Source organism: Populus trichocarpa, chromosome 7, assembly GCF_000002775.5.
Source record: "Populus trichocarpa isolate Nisqually-1 chromosome 7, P.trichocarpa_v4.1, whole genome shotgun sequence".
NCBI classification, from domain to species: Eukaryota; Viridiplantae; Streptophyta; class Magnoliopsida; order Malpighiales; family Salicaceae; genus Populus; species Populus trichocarpa.
The window spans coordinates 11,733,279-11,749,310 of NC_037291.2; the positions used below are offsets into that span (position 1 = coordinate 11,733,279).

The following is a 16,032-nucleotide window of genomic DNA, read 5'->3' on the forward strand; positions in this document are numbered from 1 at the left end:
TGCTTGAAAAATAAATTCACCATGAAATTAGTTAAGATAGTAATTTATACGAGAGAAATAGAAAAGAATGCAAGGATGAAAGTCAAATATTAAGTATAAGAAAACATTAACTTGTGTTGACCTCTATTGTTTATCTAATAATGTAAGATATTTAAGAACTTTGTTCATGTTGGTTCATCTCGAAAATTACATGAAAATTAAAATATCATTATCACATCAGTTAAAAATATTCATTGATTAAGAAAAGAAGTGTCTATTAAAAAAAAAAAAAAAAAGGTTCCCGTTAGCAGTACAATTATTGGTAAAACAATATGGCACTCCACCTGCCTAAGAATTTATATTTTGCAAAGAATTTGTCAAAAAATAAAATATATTAACGATGAAGAAATTGTATATGCAGGCAAGGCGCCAAGCTGGCGCATTCTATCTGCTCAAAACTTAAAAATAGTTTTGTTTTTTTTTTTTTATATAAAAGTGAATTCTAGGAATTATTTCCTGATATTTGGTAGTGTAATGAAAAATAGATCCTGTTCGTTTGCTGGAAAGTTGTTTTTTTTTGGAAAGTGAATTCTGAAAAATTGAATTATTTTTCGATGTTTGGTAGTGTAATAAAAAATAAGTTGGAAAATAATTTCCAGTGTTTGGTTATGTCATGGAAAATGAGCTGGAAAATAACTTATTAATGTTTTATTTTTTTCAAGTTTATTAAAATAATGAGGAATAAGTCTTACAAATTAAAAGGTTGAATGAGAATGAAATTGAAAAAAAATATAATTTCATAAATTATCTCAAATAAAATAAATAATAATCAAAATAATAGAGATCAAATCTAAAAAATAAAAAAATTGAAAGATGAAGAAATTAAAATAATAATAATTAACATTTCATAAATTATTTCAAATAAAATAAGTAACAATCAAAAGAATGAGGATCAAATTTGATAGATAAAAAATTTCAATTAAAAAATGATAAGAGAAAAGCAAATAAAAATTATAAAAATGAGGACCAAAATTAATATAAAAATTAAATTCTAAGGGATGAAATTGAAAAACAAATATTCAATTACAAGAAAAATAAGGATTAAAATAAAACGCCGCAAAAGTGTTGCCACTTGGGCCATGTGGCCCAAACGGCAACGCATTAAAAAAAATTGTGCACCATCAATTACAACCGAGGCTCTACTTTCTAGTACAAAGAAGGATTCATAGCCCTTCATTTTATTTTTTTTCTTTTCATTTTTAATTAATGAGGTACGGACTGGTTTGTGCATATTTAAATTAATTTTATATATTTTAAAGTTAACGATTATATAAGTCTTTAGTGATCCTAAAAAAAGTTAAACTTGTAATAACTAAAAAACAAATTCAAAACCTTACCGGTAGTTAAGCTGCCTCTCTCATTCCTTAATTTTATTTTCTTCAAGAATACTAGCTAGGTATGTCACACTCATTAAAAAATAATTCAATTTGTAGATGAAAGCTAAAGAAAGATAAAGAATAGCACTTGAAGACGACATCAATTTTGGCTGTGCTTTCCACTCGAGTTTGGTATGAGTTTTCTGCTCTTAAACAATATAGACCGTCTCCCACTCCTATTCTCGTCCTTTCCTCTCGGAGCCACTATGAAAGACTGCAGAATTTGATTGGATTGAAAGCAATATAGTCTCTGTCTGCAGGGTAAAAATTCGTCATGGTTCATTTATAATCCAGTTCAACTGCATTGAATTGATGAAATACGATGAATATATGATAAATCCGATGAAATATCTTCACAAATCGAAGAAATTTTCCTCCAAGAAATAGGGGAGGCATCCACGACTCCATTTATAAAATCAAGAGGCCGGCTAAACAAACAGATTAAATGTTTTTATAATGACATAATGTATCTTCCCCATAACACAAGCAAATTAAACTAATATACAGCTTGTGCAATGCCCTTTAAAGCACATGCACAACTTGTTGATTGTCTTTAGATTCACTCGATAGATCTGATTATTTTAATATTACAACCTGTGCACAACCCTTGCACTACATCACACCTACAGCTAGCAACAACCAAGCTGCTCAACATCACAGAAGCTCTTTTCCATAGCAGTGACTTCGTGGGAAGTTTGCTGTTACATGTCCGGAAATCCCAGCTGTTGTCTGGTCAATCATAGGGCTACATGGTCTTGTCCCTTTTTTTCTCATAGTACTTGCTAAAAAGGGAAAAAGAGACATCGGATGGTCTATTTTTGGAAATAAAATAGAGGATCTTGCTTTGATAAAGACTTCGAAAATGAAACAAGAGGCACTAACATTGGTACTGGTGAATTTTGCGGGGATTATGCAGAGAGCTGATGAGTCTTTGTTGCCGGGAGTGTATAAAGAAGTTGGTGCAGCTCTACATACAGACCCAACTGGGCTGGGTTCACTCACTTTGTTTAGATCAGTAGTTCAGTCTTCTTGCTACCCATTAGCAGCTTACCTTGCTGTGCATCATAATCGTGCCCATGTCATTGCTCTTGGTGCTTTTCTTTGGGCTGCTGCCACCTTCCTTGTTGCCATATCCTCTACATTCTTACAGGTTCCTCTTGATCTCTCTCTATCTCTTTATGTGGAGATTTTTATTTGGCTCTTTTATCTTTCTTTTTTGAGTGACAATTTATAGTTGTTCTGGATATCTTAGTTGCGATTCTAAGAAACCCATTTTGGTGTGCTTTTATGGTTACATGAGAAGATCTAGCTCCAGCAAAAGGGTTGGTCTGTAAAATGGGGTTTATGAGTTAATGCCTTCTTAGGTGAAATCTTACGTGCTTGTTTGGGAAAACGATGTAGCATTCAGATTCGGAGACTCTTTCTTGTTGCATCACTTGCTAGCATCTCGTGATAATTTTTTTAGGACATTGGATTTGTACAATTATTCCAATAAAGGAATGCCACTGTACGATATTTTCACTCTACGTAAAGGCTTTTATCAACAGAGGATCAGAACCTATCAACACTTCCTAGAATGTTGGAAAGTGGACATATCATTTGATGGGTCACACATAATCCCAAATGGTTCATTTGGTGGCTCTATTAGATTGCAATAGATTCATGTTTGATAGCAGTACATGGAAATCTGAAGTGCTATGAACTCTTTTGTCGAGCCACGCTGTTATTAGAAGGAATGGATAATTAATATAAGTTCAAAATGATGGTGCTTATTGGAGAATTTGATGAGAAAGAGCTGAATTTGTTGCCAACTCTTTAAGGAGATTGGTGCTTTTTATTCTGTGCAGATAACAGTGATAGATAACTCATGTATTTCTTTGCACGTCTAGTGCTTAATTTTGCATCTGATCAATTAATTAGGTGGCAATTTCAAGAGGTCTAAATGGGATCGGACTTGCCATAGTCATACCTGCCATTCAGTCTCTTGTTGCCGATTCGACCGATGAAAGCAATCGCGGTATGGCATTTGGATGGCTCCAGCTAACAGGAAACCTTGGCTCCATCATTGGAAATCTCTGTTCGGTACTACTAGCCACAACATCGTTCATGGGGATAGCTGGTTGGAGAGTTTCTTTCCATTTGGTTGGAATAATAAGTGTAATAGTTGGTGTTTTGGTCTATCTCTTTGCCAAGGATCCACACTTCTCCGATACTGATGGTAGAGCTAAAGATAAAACTCCTCAGACTTTTATTTCAGAGTTCAAGGACCTGATCAAAGATGCGAAGTCAGTTGTAAAAATACCAACCTTCCAAATACTTGTTGCTCAAGGTGTCTCTGGAACATTTCCTTGGTCAGGTTTATCATTCGCTCCTATGTGGTTAGAGCTTATTGGATTCTCTCATAAACAAACAGCATCCCTCCTGAACATTTTTGTAATCGGTGGTTCATTCGGTAGTCTGTTTGGAGGAAGAATGGGGGATATCCTTGCTAAACGCTTGCCTAATTCTGGGAGAATAATGCTATCACAGATAAGTGCTGGTTCAAGCATTCCTTTAGCAGGGATTTTGCTTCTGGTGTTGCCATATGATCCATCAACAGCATTCAAGCATGGTCTGGTCTTTTTCACAATGGGACTCTGCACATCCTGGAATGCTCCAGCTACAAACAAGTATGTATTCCTATTTCACTTAAAGAATGTTTCTTTTTCTTTTCTTTTTTTTATGGCTTTCATGCCTTAGGATTTGAAGGGGTGTAAAATGAGGAGAATCAAAAGCATAGAAGAAACCGTGGCTCTTCATTGATCCATCTAAGTAGTACACATGACATGCACACGAGGGAGTTGTCATCAACTGTTAGTTACTGTTGAAACAGGACACCCGTTACTATAAAAGATGACCAGTCACAAACCATAAGACATTGATCTTCGTAGTGGACTAGGTTGCTTGCCCCAGAGCAGCTTTAGGCAAAGGATTTCCCAATTTCTTGCAAAATGATATTTAACGTAAATCTTCCTTCACCTTCATTAGATTAAGATTGTAAATTTTTTTCTTAAAACTTGTAGAAAACTTTGATAGCTTGAAAAGGACCCTCGTGTAAACATTAATCTCAAAGCTTGCAATTTGCAAGCGTCAGGGATTATGCCGGCCTTATATCGCGATTATGCTAAATTCATTGGTACGTCTCACAAATTATTCCTGCTGCAAGCACTTGAACAGCAATTACCCTAAGCGTGGCACTTGATAAGTTCCAGTTTTCATGAATGACATTTCCTTGTGAGCATTCGAGTATGTTCTGCTGCTCCAGGTGCCTAGAGCAGCGTAAAACATATGCCGGCTTCTGTTTTTTAAAGTGCAATACAGCATGCTGTGAAGTAGCATTGATGGCCAATCTAGTTCCCTACTAGTTCGATGCATAAAGTAACGATATTACAAACAGAAACGATGTTTAATGAATCTGAATTGTCTGACATATTGTTTGCACAGTCCAATATTTGCAGAGATAGTGCCAGAGAGATCTCGAACAACAATCTATGCTTTGGATAATTCATTTGAGTCCGTACTGTCTTCTTTTGCTCCCCCAATAGTTGGCATTTTGGCTCAGCGCTTATATGGCTACAAAGTTCCCAAAACATCATCGGATTCTGTCAAAGTTGAAACAGATAGAGAAAATGCTGAATCACTTGCCAAGGCACTCTTCATGTCATTTGTCATTCCAATGTCAATATGTGTTTTCATCTACTCCTTCCTCTACTGGTCGTATCCAAGAGACCGGGAGCGGGCAAAGATGAATGCGTTGATAGAATCAGAAATGCAACAAGTAGAGGCACAGGATTCTCCTCTCGGAGAAGAATACTCTCAACTACATCTTTCAGAATCAAAAGGGCTTGATGGAAAGGAAACAGCAGAAACTGATGTAGAATATGGAAAAATCGATAGGTTGGATTTCGATGATGATAGCGACGACAAGGCTCTACTTTCAATAAACTAACATCCTCAGATTAGGAGACTGGTAAATTTGTGAGGTAGAAGATGGTTTGAGACTTTGTTTGCATCGAAGTTTCAATAAATTTTGAATTGTTATAAATTAATTATTTTTAATATTTATAAATTGTTTTGATATATTAATATTAAAAATAAATTTTTTAAAAAATATTAATTTAATATATTAAAAAAAAACACTTTAAAAAACAACCTTAACTATATTTTCAAAACACTTAATATCCCCGTTAACTTTAAAAAAATAAAATCAACCACATCACCATTTAACACTTTCAAGTTTCAACTATTTCGATTAATAAAAAAGCCATTAAGGTTTACATGATCAAGGGAAACTCTCTTTTGTGATCATGTTTATTATTATTTGAGCGCTACAAGTTTTCAGGCTCGAGTAACTCAGCAGATTCTATATCTATCTTTTGAAAGCTTCTCTTCATCCTTTATTTACAAGTTTCTTGGTTCTAAGCCTGAAGCCATGGAGAGCAATGAGCCACAAAATAGCAAGGACTTAGAACAGTCCTATTGTAAATTAATTGGAATGTTGTCGGCTGGAAATGTACCAAATTAAAACCATCTTTGTGACAAAGTTGAAATCTTATTTAAATACAAGAATATAGTCTAGATTCTAGAACGTTGACGAAATCGTCACACGGCAAACAAGTAAACAACCACTGCTTTGAATTTTATTAGACGGCGCATGCCATTACCTGTGAGAATTCTATTCGTCCTCTCATTATGTGATGTGATCTCTGATGAAAGTTTTGGGTTTTCAGAATTTAATACGGTTCAACATCAAGAATGACATATGCTTTTCCTTGTAAATGCTTAATTAAAATTTAATTTCTGATAAAGATTGAAGATCAGATCAAGAGGGAAATAAAGAAAAAAAGGCATAAAAATATCCAATATAGACTTGAGGAAAAGGGATATAACTAAAGGCAAAAATGGTAATAAGGCTCGAGTGGCTATCAGACATGGATTTTCTTGAATGATTCCACGTAGGATACCAAAATTCTTGTCTCGACCTCTGAATTCCGATTGGTGGAGTCTGCTCTCCTCCTGTCCTTCTTTTCCTTTAATAGAAATAAAATAACTTGATACTTCAGAGATCAAATCCCCCCCTGTATCAAATTATCAATCCACGAAGTCAACTCTTCTTTCTCTCTAAACAGAGGATCCTCTGTTTTCTTCGGTTCCAAAACTTTAAGCTTTGTGGTTTTTTTATTTTTTATTTTGTAGGATATCCTGATCTAATATCTCATGTGTTTGTCAAATTAACTCGACTTAACTCAAGTTTTAATAGCTTAAACATCTTTTCTTTTTTTTTTTATGTTAAAAAACCTATAAAGCCACCCTTTTATATATATATATACAGAGGACTCTGATTTCAGAGAAATTTCAACGATGAAACAAGAGACTCTGACATTAGTGCTAGTGAATCTAGCAGGGATTATGGAGAGAGCTGATGAGTCATTGTTACCAGGAGTGTACAAAGAAGTTGGTGCAGCTTTACATACTGACCCCACTGGTTTGGGTTCATTAACTTTGTTTCGATCCATTGTTCAGTCTTCTTGTTATCCACTAGCTGCTTACCTTGCTGTGCATCATAATCGTGCCCATGTTATTGCTCTTGGTGCTTTTCTTTGGGCAGCCGCCACTTTCCTCGTTGCCATTTCTTCTACTTTCTTAGAGGTTTGAGACTGAGTCCCTCTATTTGTGTTGTTTCTCTCTTTTTTCAAGATTTGTAAGTTGTCGTAGTTTTGAAGCTTTAGTCTTTGTTGTAAATTTGAATGCCCCCCTTTTTTTTCTAGTTTTGTCGGTGCGGTCTCTGTTACAGATTCTTCATTTTGGGTTATTTTTCATGATTTTATTAGAGGATCTATTGATAGGTTCTAATGAATTTCTTGGTGAGGCTGGTTTGTTATACTTTGCAGAAGAATAGTTGAATATGTGAATTGCTGGGCTGCCTGGATTAGTCCATTTAATTGCTATATTACTAGGAATATAGGATTTTTCCAAATAAAATGAGGAAATTGGGTTTGTATTCCATGGATGTCATTCTTCTTTTACACTAGTTCAAACCTTTGATGAATAAATATGGCTATTGGCCTATTACCACAACACCAGCCATAGATTGCAGGTGCAACACCAGCCATAGATTGCAGGTTCAACTTACACTATGACTGTCCTATCTTAAGGTGAGTAATGACCTGGATTAAGAAATTTCTTGAGCAGTGTTGAAATTGGGATTCAATCATGGGTATGGTTCTACGAATACTGATATTTGACTAGTAAAAATGCTATTTTTCTGTGAGAAATGTAGTGAAGGAAGCTAGTCAGAAGTATTATTACATTTCTTGTTCAAGACCTTCATTATTACGACTAGAATTTTGGTATGAATAATATGATTGGCATCAAGAAGCATTTGTTGGAGAAAGTTCTCGATGAAAGAAAAATGAAGTAGTCATAGTTTTCAAGTCTTTATTAGAGATGTTGAAGTGTTATGTTGCATTCTTTCATTTGTTATGCAGATATAAGAAGACTATGAAGGTAAGCTGAACAATTTTCTGGTTTGAAAAGCGAGTCCTTGTGGTTAAATTGGATACTTTTATCAGGAATCTTTTCGGCAAGTTGTATACTTTGTAACTGAACTTGGAAGAAGCAAGAAAAAACACTCTTGAGAATACGAAGCTTGCTATTTTTGGTGGTTTGAGTCTCCTGGATGGATAATCATAAAAGAAGAACTCCTGCTTTTCATGGCATGACCTCTTGCCTAATTTAATGTTCTCACATTTGGTTATCAGGTAGCGGTTTCAAGAGGTCTAAATGGGATTGGACTGGCCATAGTCACACCTGCCATTCAGTCCCTTGTCGCTGATTCAACTGATGAAAGCAATCGTGGCATGGCATTTGGATGGCTACAGCTGACAGGAAACCTTGGTTCCATTATCGGAGGGCTCTGTTCAGTTCTAATAGCCTCAAGAACATTCATGGGAATACCTGGCTGGAGAGTTGCTTTTCATCTGGTTGGAATAATTAGTGTAATTGTTGGTATTATGGTCCGCCTTTTTGCTAACGATCCACGCTTTTCTGATACTAATAGCAAAGCTAAAGACCAATCTCCCAAGTCTTTTATCTCAGAGGTGAAGTACCTGATGAAAGAAGCAAAGTCAGTTATAAAAATTCCATCATTCCAAATAATTGTGGCTCAAGGTGTATCTGGATCCTTTCCTTGGTCAGCTTTATCATTCGCTCCTATGTGGTTGGAGCTCATTGGCTTCTCCCATGAAAAAACAGCATTTCTCATGACTCTTTTTGTAGTTGCTGGGTCACTTGGTGGCCTGTTTGGAGGAAAGATGGGGGATGTCCTAGCTAAACGCTTTCCCAATTCTGGGAGGATATTTCTTTCACAGATAAGCTCTGGTTCAGCCATACCATTGGCAGCAGTTTTGCTTCTTGTATTGCCTGATGATCCATCCACAACATTCATCCATGGTCTGGTCTTGTTCATCATGGGATTTTGCATATCCTGGAATGGTCCAGCTACAAACAAGTATGCATTTCAACTCATCATCTCCCTTGATTTTCATGTTCGACTACCTACAGCATTTGCTTTTTTCATCCTAGAGAGTTACAATCAACTGATAACATGGTATTGAAATAAGATATCTGCACAAACATGGTTTCAAATATGTCAAAGTCCAAGGTTATAATTGAAGCAGCGTAGCGAAAGATGGAAAATCAGGGTATCTCAAACTCTAAATTATAGCTCTAAATTGTAGAAAAAACCCTCTTTTCATAAATTCTGAATTCAATAATAATAATCTCTTTTGAAAAATTACATATAAACTTTAAATAGTGATTGGAACCAACTTAGTTAAATCAAATAGAATTCTTAATCCTAATTAAGTAAAGAATACAAAAATCACTAGGAAAACAATGAAAAATTAAAAAGTATCTTCTAGGTTTAATTTGAGGATCTTTTCTATCTCGCCTAGTTACAGCAAGCTCATCCATTATAGAACTGGGTTTGTAAAACATTTTAGCAAAATTTGAGCACTATCCAATAATCGTATTAAAAGTTTGTTTGTTTCCATCAGAATACTCGTTTGATATGTCCAAACTTCTTTTTGAGCTTTGTCCTGTCTATTTGGTTCACGAATATATTTAGCAAACATTCCGTGTCGTTCTCCTTTACTTGAGAAAGACTCAACCTTGAGTCAACATCTAAATTTGGATATAGCGGCTCATCATCATAATTAGGATAATGTCGAAAACATTGAAAGTCTTAGGAATATCCATATTTTTTGGCAAATTGACAACATAAACTGTCCTTTTATCTTGTCCATTAGAATACCCTTATTATGTTGTAAGGATCATATTTCTTCTTCAATAGCTTGTTATATGGTCCCAACTAGAAATCTCTCTTTGTGTAGAAACACATCGCCTTATCTCCTTTCTTGAACAATTTAGCATGATGTTTATCAACAACATCCTTGTACTTAGCATTGATTTGTTGTAACTTATGTCTCATCTCAACCCGTATAGTGTATGCATTCACAACCATCGACTCAACAACAATGCTATAACCACCACCCTTCTAAACTAGTACAGGATCAAGTATATGCTTGGGACACAACATATACATAATTTTGAATGGTGATTTATCTTTTGCTCTGTGTTTAGAAATGGTGTGTGAATTCTGCTTGTGCAAGTGCCACATCCCACTGCTTTGACTTGTCACCATAGATACTACAAATCAAGTTGCCAGGTGTCTGATTCATCGACTCTATTTTTCCATTTATTTGGGATGTATTGTGCTATTAAAATTCAAGGATTAATCATACATTTTCCACAATATCTGTCAAAAGTGGTCATAAAACTTTTTTGTCTCGATCAGAAGGTCTTTGCCCCCTTATACAAATGAACTACCTTTTAGAAGATAAGTCGAGCAATACTAGAAGCATTGTTGGTCTTCTTGTAAGGGATAAAATATGTCATCTTTGGGAACATTTTAACTACAACAAATACATAATCCATTCTCCTTTATGTATAGGGTAATCTAAGTATAAAATTCATAGACAAGCCATCCCATATATTTTTAGGAATAGCTGAAGGCATATATAAAATAGTATTTTATGCTTGCCCTTTGGCAATTTATCAAATATAGCAATTTTACATAAACTTACTAATATCCCATTTCAATTGAGGTTAATAATATATGTCATCGACAACAACAATATTCCTCTCTCATTCTAAGTGACCATTTAAGTTTTCTCCATGCAAATCCTGAATCACCTTCTCTTGTAATGAAGATAAGAAATGCAAAGTTGTTTACCTAGTATCATAAACCTATTATAAATTTGGAAATCATCAATGAGCATGTTTTGACACTTTCCCTCAACTCATTAAAATTCTCATCATGCTCTACAATTATTCCAAACAATCAAATCTAGTAATCTCTCATTTTAAGTTAACTAACAAGGTTATCTTTCTACTCAAAGCATTGGCAACCCTATTTTGGACTCTAGATTTTGATTGGGAACTGTTGTAAGAAATCACGCATCTCACATGCATATCATTACTAATTCAATTATATTTATATGGGAATTTCAATGCCTCATGATCACATAATAGAGCACAAATCCCTTGCTTATCAGGTAATGCTCCCATTTCCTTGGAGTCCTAAAAATAGCTTAGAATTCTTTATTGTATGTGAACCACTTTAATCTAACATGACTTAAATTTTTACTAAAGAATGTCACGAGTCTCTTCTCTCTTGAAACAATACAATTATAATTCCTACACCATAAGCATCACATTCAACCTCAAACAGTTTGTCAAAATTTAAAAGTGCTAAAATTGAAGCGATGCTTAACTTTTCTTTAATTGAAACAAAGTATTTTTCTACCTTCTCTCCCTAGTCGAACTTTCATTTCTTCGTAGAGAACTTTGTTTTGATAAGTTCTGGATTCATCAACAACAACAACAACAACAACAATAATATCTTCTAAAAAATTACATACAAACTATTTAAATGATGTTTGGAATCAACCTAATTAAATAAACCTATACAAAGTAAAATTATGTAGCCTAATTATGAAAAGAATCTGAAAATAACTAGGATGATGATGATGATGATGAAAAAAATCTTGTAAGTCTAATTTAAGGGCTTTCTCATTCAGCTAGTTACATCAAGTTAATTCTCTATAGAATTGGGTTTGGGCTTGTGGAATATTTTGACAATCCCAGGATTGAATTAAAAGTTATGTATGTTTTCATCAAAATTCTAGTTTGACACCTCAGAAATTCTTTTTGAATTTTTCCTTATTTTTCTAGTCCATAACGTATCCTCGGACATTTAATGTCAATATGATTTGCATCAATGCTTATGGAGAATAGTTATGATTTTGACTAATACGTTCTAGAGGCCACGAGTGTAGATCGGTAGATACAAAAATCCAGTTTGCAATTAGCATTTGATAATACAAACTCGTGAAGATATTATTTAATTTGCAGAAACCCAATTCCATGATATAACCTTAGCTTTTTTTCATCACCACCTTGGGTAGTCAGGTTTAAACTGCTTAGAATTAACTACTTCTCTATCATGGTTTCGACAGCCATCTATAAATTACACACTGCTGATATTATTAATAGAAGAAAAGATGTATTTAATGGAGCTGTCTAGCACAATCGTCAACTAGTTTTTCCACTTCTTGATTTTATGTTTTTCTGTTGTGCATACAATCGTCATTAAAATAAAGAAATATATATTGTTATATGGCCAAGAACTGCAAAGAATTATGATCTGGATCTTGATGACAAATTTCTCTTTAAGCATTCAAATCCCTAATGTTGCGTCCAGTAGCATGTCTTCCGCTGCTGCATGAACTACTACTTGGTATTGTTCATGTGCTGTGAAGTCATGGAGACTGATCGGTTTCCTACTTCCCTTGAAGCATTAGATAATGAAGTTAGATTATATATTCCCACGTCTAATTTGTATTATATTATATGTATAACTGGTGTTATAGTCCAATATTTGCAGAGATAGTCCCACAGAAATCTCGAGCGAGCGTCTATGCTTTGGATCGATCATTCGAATCAGTGCTATCTTCATTTGCTCCCCCTACAGTAGGGATTTTGGCTCAGCATGTTTATGGTTATAAAACTCCCAAAAAATCATTAGACAGTGTCCAAGTGATAACAGACCGAGAAAATGCTGCATCACTTGCAAAGGCACTCTACACAGCAATTGGCATTCCAATGGCATTATGTTGCTTCATCTACTCATTCCTCTATTGCACGTACCCAAGAGACCGGGATAGGGCAAGGATGACTGCTTTGATAGAATTAGAAATGCAACAATTAGAGGCAGATGATTCTCCTTTGAGAGAAGAACACACTCGATTGAATGTTTCAGAAACAAACGGACTGGATGGAGAGGAAAGAACCGAAATAGACATGAAGACTGGAAACAATGAGAGCATTGATTTCGATGATGATGACGACAAGGCTCTACTCTATCGTCAGCTAACATTCTCAAATTTAGCAGACTGACGAACCTGTCAGGCGAAAGCTGTGTTACTGTTACATGATATACTCAGCTAATCGATATATACAGAAAAACGTTACATTAAAACTACACTCATTTTGTATTCATTAATTGATTTGATGCTAGCTTGTGTTTCATCACCAAATTTGATTCCTCAAGCTCTGCATTTTTCTGGCATGAAAGTTGGGCACGTTTTTCTTGTCTGCAAATGACTTAAACTGTTCAATCTCTTTCAGCAACTTACTTGTTTGTGAATAATTGCAACAGCTTAAAGGAGGATCTATCATTTTAATATAAGTACGGGTGAGAAAAAAAATCAAAATATCAAGAATATCAATAAAAATTAACTTATCATGGTTGAAAATTTTAAAATTTAACTCGGTTCGATTTGGTTTTTGTTTGGGATGTAAGGAAAAAAAAAAAAAAAAACTTCCTTTTTCTCTCTTTGCACGGCTGCCCCTTCAAAATCTGTCTTTTTATTTGTGTTTGTACAATAAGTGCTTGTTTGTTATATGTTGCACTTGTATTTCGCCAGCAAAAGCCCCTTTATCTTTCCTCCCTTCTTCCTCGTCTTTACTCTTCATATTCCTTTCCTCTCTTGCAAACTTTACCTTCGGAATTTTTGTTTCCTTCTATTTTTGTTGTTGTAAACCGGGTTGAATTCAATTTGGGGTAGATCCAATTGAATATGATGATATCCCTTTGATTTCCTTCACCTGCACACGTCATCTTTAGGTGTGTTTGAGATTGAAGTGTAGTGAAGTATTATTGACTTATTTTTAATAGAATCCAAAAAAAAAAAACAACAAAAAACATATATTTTTAATTTTTAATATGTCACGATTTTTAGTTATAATTTAATCTGAAAAACAAGTTATAATTTATATATATATATATATATATATATGTATGTATGTATGTATGTCACGATTTTTAGTGAATAATCATAAGCAAAATTTTAAAAAACTTGTGTATATCATATTCATAAATAATTATTCATATAACAATCACTAATATTACTATAAAATATATAATCTTATTTATAAATTATGAAAACAAAAATGGATAATTTTTTAAATATCATCATAATAATTTTGTTTTAAAGAGAATTTTATTTAAAATAACTTATTAATTACAAATAGAAGAAAAAAGGTGAGGGGTCTTTAGAAAAAAACTTTAAGCGTTGCTAGGTCTAAAAAGCCACACTCTGCTAGGTCTGCCCTCTATCTTCTCTTGTTTAAAATAAAAAAGGATAAACGATATCTTGTTTATTCAAATATTTTTTAAATAAAATAAATAATATGTTGTTCAGTACTATATTTTCCAATCATGTTTAGTGATCAGAAAAGCAGAGTGCAAGTTTTAGGATTCAAAACTCAATTTTTAACTTGTTTTTATTTTAAAAAAAAACCCTTAAACCTATTTTCAATTCATAAAAACCCTCTAATCGCTTAAAAAAAAACCAAATAAAAAACTATATGGGCTCCAATCTAGTTTTTCTAATATTGTTAAAGGACTAAGAAACTCCATTTAACTTCTCTTTTTAACAAATTAAACCCATTAATATCAAGATTTATATTTGGTTTGGCCCAAGTCTTTCATTTTTCTTTTTCTTTTTCCGGTGATTTTCTCTCAAAATGCAGGAACTAAGAAATAAAAAAAAAATTAAAATCGAAACATAAACAACTAAAATTACAGGACCAAATCAAAAACTTGATAGATCAAAGTATATTTTCTTACTGCCTCGGTGAAGAGCTACAAGAAAGGTCCGACTGTTTTAGTTATATTGATAACGTGTTGATTTTCTGATTTCGCTAGGCCCATTGATTTAGATAATATACTAAAAATCATTAATCTGACTTTAATTAAGTCTGGTTTGCAAATAAAGCCCATCAATTCTTGTAAAGGCCCAACAAATACTTTCAAGATCTGGGCACTCCCGGTCTCAACACTAAGAAATCAAGCTGCAGTTTCTCACTCCAGCTAGTACCATTTTTCAAAGGAAAAACTTGTGTAAGCCTGTTCCAAGCCCAGATGTGTGCTTGGCTAGCTATCATGGCATATTAACTTGATGCTCACTGTTCTTTAGCGCTGATGCGGAAGTAGTTGCTCTTTATTCAATATGAAGATAGAGAAGGATCTAACGTAAAGGGGTGGTGGCGCAGTTGGCTAGCGCGTAGGTCTCATAGCTTCTGAGTTATCCTGAGGTCGAGAGTTCGAGCCTCTCTCACCCCAATCCTTTTCTTTTTTCGTTCTTTGTGATTAATTAATATTTCGGACTCTCTCTTTTATCCTTTATGAGGAGCTTAATCTCTAAACATGTTGGATTTTGGAGCACATGTTGTTCCTTTAATGCAAAACTCGTAAAATCTCCTAATTTCTTGAAAACAATGGCGCAATTTCTTTACTGTGAGTAAATTGGCACATCCCACAGCACTGGCCCTCTTAACTGCTTCACCACCGACAGTGTAACTGCTGCTATGATTGCCATGCCACAGCCCCTTTCGTCGCCCTTCACAGATGATGCTGCCATGCCCACCGACATCTCAAAACACCGTGTGTGCCACTCCACGGTCATGTTGAAGACAGATTTGAATCACGTAACATCATTATTCCTGGCCCTTCCCCGTCCACTGATTCGCAGGCTGGAGGTGGAGATGGAAGGAGATTATACCTGTTGCAGTGTGTGTGGATTGATATATAATGGTATTATCACAAGGGAAATCCACCCCCTCTTTCACCATTACTTTACTTATGATGAGATCACAGAGCTTTCATTCTCTGGGTTCCATATTAGAAGATTGGTTCAGGTCTTCAGAGTTTTTTTTTTTTTTTTTTTTTTTTAAAGGGCAATGGAGCACATTAATCATATATATAATACCTTTATTTAAAATAAAAAAAAAACAAAAAGCAAGGTAAAAGGCTCTCGCTCGACCTCCTGTGTAAATATTTGAATAAATCATTTGATGTAAATATTTGTTCATAAATAAATTTAAAATTTTAATAATCTGTTAACCGAAGTTATGTTTTCATTAACTTTTTTGTTTTTTTGCTGACACAGTC

At 34.3% G+C, this 16,032-nt stretch overlaps 1 protein-coding gene and 1 non-coding gene across 6 annotated transcripts; both read left to right on the top strand.

Annotated features, from left to right (window-relative positions):
* The first annotated feature begins 1,996 nt into the window (after positions 1-1,996).
* LOC7490218 (uncharacterized) lies at positions 1,997-13,172 on the top strand. Of its 5 annotated transcripts, XM_024605622.2 has the most exons (4): positions 6,955-7,103; positions 7,943-7,961; positions 8,216-8,964; positions 12,449-13,172. In XM_024605622.2, the coding sequence occupies exons 2-4, from the start codon at positions 7,956-7,958 to the stop codon at positions 12,972-12,974; spliced, it is 1,281 nt and encodes a 426-aa protein (XP_024461390.1). In that variant the 5' UTR covers positions 6,955-7,103; positions 7,943-7,955; the 3' UTR covers positions 12,975-13,172. The 5 variants fall into 5 exon arrangements, with proteins under 5 accessions (XP_052310449.1, XP_006380425.1, XP_052310448.1 ...); XM_052454489.1 differs by lacking the exons at positions 6,955-7,103; positions 7,943-7,961; positions 8,216-8,964 and adding exons at positions 1,997-2,565; positions 3,336-4,084 and having other exon boundaries at positions 12,463-13,172; XM_006380363.3 differs by lacking the exons at positions 6,955-7,103; positions 7,943-7,961; positions 8,216-8,964; positions 12,449-13,172 and adding exons at positions 1,998-2,565; positions 3,336-4,084; positions 4,899-5,553.
* Positions 13,173-15,119: 1,947 nt separating this feature from the next.
* On the top strand, positions 15,120-15,204 carry TRNAM-CAU (transfer RNA methionine (anticodon CAU)). Its single transcript is given in 2 exon segments — positions 15,120-15,157; positions 15,169-15,204. It is a non-coding gene; the product is annotated as a tRNA-Met (tRNA).
* The last annotated feature ends 828 nt before the right edge of the window (positions 15,205-16,032 follow it).

Excerpts from the sequence above, each read along its gene's own strand:
- LOC7490218 (XM_052454487.1), top strand. The coding sequence starts at position 6,816 with ATGAAACAAGAGACTCTGACATTAGTGCTAGTGAATCTAGCAGGGATT. Across the intron at positions 7,104-8,215 it reads TTTCTTCTACTTTCTTAGAG|GTAGCGGTTTCAAGAGGTCT; the intron begins GTTTGAGACTGA and ends TTTGGTTATCAG. Across the intron at positions 8,965-12,448 it reads AATGGTCCAGCTACAAACAA|TCCAATATTTGCAGAGATAG; the intron begins GTATGCATTTCA and ends CTGGTGTTATAG.